Raw genomic sequence first — 6,000 nt, forward strand, 5'->3', positions numbered from 1 at the left:
AATATTAAAATTTTTTTTTCTTCAAAATTTGCCTTCAACTAGCTGTCAATTGAGACTAATTTCGAAGTATTTAGGAGTGTTTAATGAAATGATCATCACATACACTCTAAATGTTATGCATTCAATTTGAATATAGTTGCATTAGTTCAGTCAAACAATGCATAGCTTAGGACCCTATACAAAGGAAACCTATTATGTGCGCTTCTTTTTTGAGATGTTATGATTTAAAAATGTGTATTCTTTTTTAACAATTCTTGAAGTTTCATTGAAAAATTCAACTATTTTACCAATGTTTCCCAAAAAGTGCGATAAATTACCCGATACAAACGATATATCCTGTGTGATGACCGATACGTATCTGTATCCCAAGGATGCAATATGTAACATGATACTGATATTTCGAACACTGAGCACAACAATGGATGGTGGGCCACTAGGTTGCAACCATACTCATGGCTAGTTTGTATGTTAATCCAGACTGTTCAAATTGATGACTGAGTGATGGATGGTGAGGGTTTCAACTGTACACATGGCATAGTTGTACAACAATTTAGACAAATCCCGGACGCAGATGTAGATGGTAGGTCACTTTTAAACATGGCATAGTTGTAAAGCAATCCAGATTGTCTAAATCGTTGACCCAACTGTGGATGGTTGACCACTTGGTTTCAACTGTACACATTGAATAATTGTAAGGCAATCCAAACCGTCCAAAGCATTGACTCGGCTGTGGAAGGTGGGCCACTTGGTTTCAACTGTACACATGATATAGTTGTATGGTAATCCAGACCATCCAAATCATTGATTCAATGTGGATGGTAAGCCACCTGGTTCAACGGTAAACATGACATGGTTGTGAGAAGGTACAGATCGTCCAAATCACCAAATCTTGATGGAGACCCACTTGGTACATGGACTAGATCTCATACAATTGTAGAACTTTGTTGCATGTGGTGTGCTTAATATACGAAATGGTTATTTGGGTCATCCAAACAGCAGATAGCTGTGCACATAGGCTTATATCGATAGGTCATGTCACTGCCAAACACTGGATATGCATTGTCATCTTGACTATAATCATCAGAAAATAACCACATCTAGGCAATGCTGTCCACACTGTGTTATGAGCAGTGCTCGAAATATCGATACTATCGGCCGATATTATCGTTATCGTACCCCTGCGAGACGATACACTCGCGATAACCCCCGGAAGATACCAAAAAACCCCAAATTCCAGATATCGGCTGATATATCGTCGATATCGCAAGATATTTTGATGATATCGCGCGATTTCCTCTCCATTATTGTCGGACATTGACGTCATCATCCGAAAAAATCGAAAAAAAAAATTCGAAGTTGGATTTCGGTACCTGTAGAAGAGATCGCCATGATCGGAAGCTTCCATTTGGTGGGCCATTCGAATTGAAGCATCGTTCCTAGGGTACCATAAATAAAATCTCCAATTTTGGAGAGAAATCCAAAGACATCCTCGCCGATACGATGCGATTTGGGAGAAAGTTTAGGGTTCCGGCTTCCGGAACCCTCTCTGTGTAAAAATAAAGGTCGTTTTGGCCTGTTTTATGAAAATCGGGTACCGCACACCACCACTGTATGGACGTCACCAAGTTCTGTGGGTCCTATCACGAGGTATGTGTTATATCCAGACCATTCGTCTATTTGGCGAGCTCTTCGTAAGGCTTTAGCCGAAAAATAAGACAGATCCAAAGATCAACTAAACCACACTGCAAACAGCAGTGGTGGATTGAACGTCTACCATTGAAACCCTTTTGGGGGTCACGGAAGTTTTGGATCAATATGATATTTATTTTTCCTCTTAATCCAGGTCTGTGTGACCTAATTAACAGATTGGATGGAAAATAAACATTATGTGGGCCCTACGAATGTATTAATGGTGAGAATCAGTCCCCACTGCTGATTGTGGTGTGGCCCACTTGAGCTTTGGATATGACTCATTTTTGGGTTCATGATCTAAAATGATCTCTCCAAATGCATGAACGGTGTAGATATAATAAATACATTATTGTGGGGCATGTAACTTTGAAATGTTGGTACGACTTGAGCTTAAGGAGCGTCAGCGCTGGATGCGGATTGCGTACTGAGCAACTCCGCACGCTTAGCGTACTGAGTAAACTCTGTGGGGTCCACCATGATTTAAATATGTTATCCACTCCGTCCATCCATTTTAGCAGATAATTTGAGGCTATATCCCAAAAACGAATTATATCCAAAACTCAAGCGAACCTCACCATGGGAAAGAATGTGAATTGAAATTCTACCATAGAAAATTTCTTAGGGCCCATAGAAGTTTTGGATCAATCTGTTATTTGTGTTTTCCCTTTATTCATGTCTGTGTGATCTTATGAACACGTTGGATGACAAATAAACATCACTATGGGCCCTATCAAGGTTTCAACGGTGGAAGTCATTATTCCCACTGTTTCCTGTGGTGTGGTACACTTAAGCTTTGGGGCATTCTTCAATTTTCAGATCAACCACTAAAATGAGCTGGAAAAACAGATGGACGGCGTGGATAACTCACACACATTCACAGTAGCCCCAACTGAGTTTACTCAGCACGATAAAAGGGTACTGAGTAACTCATTACGCAATCCGATTTCGTCCGTATACGGATTTCCTGCCAAAGCCTTCCGCAGGAAGTTCCTGCGCTTGAAACCTTAGTGGGGCCTACTATGATGTTTGTGAGGAATCCACTCCGTCCATCCATTTTGTGAGATCATTTTAGAACATGGCGTAAAAAATGATTAGGATCTAATACTCAAATGTGCCAAAAATGTGAGGATTGAACATCCACACATGAAATATTCATACGGCCACATAAGTTTTGAATCAGACTAATATTTGTATTTTCAATTCATCCATGTAGGAATAACGTTATGAACGGTATGGATGGCATGTTAACATCACTGTCGACCCAGGGAGGTTTCAACTGTAGGAATTTTCCTACCCACCTTTTCCTTTAGTGCGGCCCACTTTAGTCTTGGATCCTGCTTATTTTTGTTCTCAAGTGCTAAAATGATCTCAAAAAACGAATGGACGAGGTGGATTTCTTACAAACATCACAGTGAGCCCCACCTAGGTTTCGAGCTAAGGAACTTGGCAAGAACCCCCACCCCCCAGTGTGGTGGGAAGTGGATCCCCTAGTGAGCAGTGTACTTTGTAAACTTTGTGAGCCCACTATAATTCATGTATTTTATCCACTCCGTCCATCCATTTTACCAGATAATTTTATGGTTTGAATGAAGAGAAAAAACTATTATTAGCTTGATCCAAAACTTTTGTGGTCCACTAATGGTCAATTACCATTATTTCCTATGGTATGGTCTACCTAATTATTGGATCTGTTTTATTTTTTGGATAATGTCCTAAAATGATATGGCAAAACGGATGGACGGGGTTGATACTGAATATAGTTATCTTAGTTCAATCGGACAATGCATAGCTTAGGACCCTCTACAAAGGAAATCTATTATGTACACTTCTTTTTTGAAACTTTATGATTTAAAAGTGTGTATTAAAGGCCTTTTTAACAATCCCCAAAGTTTCATTAAAAAATTCAACCATTTTCCCAATGTTTCCCCATGTTTCCCAAAAAGTGCGATAAACTATGCGATACAAACGATATATCCTGTGCGATAACCGATACGTATCTGTATCCCAAGGGTGCTATACATTGTGCGATACCGATATTTTGAACACTGGTTATGAGCAACACCAAATAGGCCCTTAGTAGCTTAACTGAGAAGTAATTGTTAGTAACAAATCTATTGTTGCATATACATGCAAATACGGCAGATGTGAAGAAAATGTCAGTGGCTTTAGACTTCTCTAGAACCAACTGTGAAATCTCTCAGAAAAATGGGCCGCATAAAAGAAAGTTTTACTTGGCAATTGAGGTGGAACTGATTATCTATCCCATAAATCGTTCGTTTCTTTTTTATTATGTTTTTGTTTGACTTTGTTATCCTTTGGAAGCCAGCCAGCCACAGAAAAAGAGCTTGCATCTTTGCCTCTCTTTTTATTTATTTTTTGAATAGGTATAGCAAATTCTTCTCTTTTCAATTTTGAAATTTGGAATTCCTCCTCCATTGAAGTCTAGAATTACCCCACCCTCGTCTTTTCAAGTTTCACCTTTGCAGCAACCTGTTTCACGCTAATGTGTTTTTTTTTTTTTTTTTCCTTTTCAGGTGGGATAATGCTTATGAGCTGTTGGAAGAAATGAAGACAAATAGGGTTTCCAACCCTCATCAAGTGATCGGATCAATGATTAAGGGGGAGTATGATGATGACTCTAACTGGCAGATGGTAGAGTATGTCTTTGACAAATTCAACTCCCTAGGTGTTGGTTGGGGACAGAGGTTCTACAATTCACTTCTAGAAGCTCTTTGGTGGTTGGGCCAAAAGGAACGGGCTGCAAGAGTACTCCGTGAAGCAATGAAGCGTGGGCTTTTTCCCGAACTGTATCGCCAAAGCAAGCTCGTGTGGTCTGTGGATGTGCACAGGTAATGGATCCTATGCGGTGTTGGTTGTTTTCTTTTTTAAAAAAAAAAAAAAAAATTTACACACGCACACATACCCCCACACACTCACGCCTTAGTGGAATTTCACCACCTATGGGTACTCGAACCGTTGACCAGGTGTTGGTTGTCAAAGGATGGCTTTTTCACTCCACTCTTTTTACCAACATTGGATTTCATTCTCATTCCAGGATGTCTGTGGGTGGTGCTCTTACAGCCATTTCTGTTTGGCTTAATAACATATATCACATGTTTAGAAATGGCGACGATCTTCCTCACCTGGTGACTGTTGTAGTAGTGTAAGCCTCTTCTCACTTTAAATCTCATCTTGTTTGAACCTGACCTGAGAAAATGCAGAATATGCTCAAGCCCTCAGCTTACATAGTTCAGTGATCCAGACCATTGGTCTGTTTGGCCCCCACCATGTATGGTCCATGCCTCCAAGATCCCCCAGATTGCAAGATGTAGCCAAGAATATCCAGTCCTTTCCAGTTGAACGTGGACCATTACCATGATTCTCTCCTTAACATCAATTTTCAGGCCACAGACAACAGTTTGAGTTGTCATATTTTGGAGCACGCTATCCATGATTGGGGCCTAACAGATCTATGGTTCTGATTACAAGGACTATTGAGAACCCAGTATCCAGTTTATATCCTCTGGTTGCAGATCATATAATTCCTCTATATATTGTTACTGATGGTGGCACTTTCTCCTAAGCAGACGCGGGGACATGGAGAAGAGCTCTGTAACAAGAGGGTTTCCTGTGGCGAAAGCGGCCTATTCATTCCTCAAGGATAACGTATCAGCATCATTCTGTTTTCCTGGATGGAACAAGGGAAGAATCATCTGCCACAGGCCTCAGTTGAAACGTCTTCTTTCGAATCCGGAACAATCTGCAGCTATGCTGGAATTGGTCACCATTACCAATTCAGATTTTCCACTTCCTGGGACCAGAATTTTCACTAGAGAGACTGGAACTGATGAAAATGTCATAGGATCAGATTCTGAAACAGATGTTAGAACAAGAACAGAGCTTCTAGCGACTGCAATATGAGTGGAGGAAATCTTCTACTTCTTGTTGTTGATTTTTTTTTTTGTTTGGCAGATGGGATTTTTGTTTTGTTACTCTAGATGCTTACGAAAGAAAATGACCGGGAATCAAAAGGTGCTGTGGGACTGGAATCAACTGAAATGGAGGTTGCCCAGCTGCCCCTTTGTAAAAGTGAATCCATGGTTAACTGAAGGTACTGGTTTCAATAGGGGATGCATCAGGTCTTCAGAGGCTGATATACCTTGGGTAGAAGTTGCGCTGGAAACTGGGATGAGTTTCAGTGATATGGATAAAAGAGGAAAATACAAGGGTTTGATTTGTTTTGCTCTTTTGGTAGAGAGTATTTTTTTGTGTACAGTGAAGTATTAGTCAACCTTTTTGCTGTGTTTT

At 40.3% G+C, this 6,000-nt stretch overlaps 1 protein-coding gene across 1 annotated transcript in view; it reads left to right on the top strand.

Moving 5' to 3' along the window:
* LOC131258327 (pentatricopeptide repeat-containing protein At1g74850, chloroplastic) overlaps positions 1-5,697 on the top strand; it is a 48,843-nt gene extending 43,146 nt beyond the window's left edge. Inside the window, exons 3-5 of the mRNA XM_058259572.1 lie at positions 4,227-4,541; positions 4,748-4,855; positions 5,280-5,697. Of these exons, the coding sequence (XP_058115555.1) occupies positions 4,227-4,541; positions 4,748-4,855; positions 5,280-5,613 (757 nt within the window). The 3' untranslated portion in view covers positions 5,614-5,697. The remainder of the gene's footprint in view (positions 1-4,226; positions 4,542-4,747; positions 4,856-5,279) is intronic.
* Positions 5,698-6,000: the final 303 nt, after the last annotated feature.

The sequence above is a fragment of the Magnolia sinica genome, chromosome 10 (assembly GCF_029962835.1).
Source record: "Magnolia sinica isolate HGM2019 chromosome 10, MsV1, whole genome shotgun sequence".
Classification (NCBI taxonomy): Eukaryota; Viridiplantae; Streptophyta; class Magnoliopsida; order Magnoliales; family Magnoliaceae; genus Magnolia; species Magnolia sinica.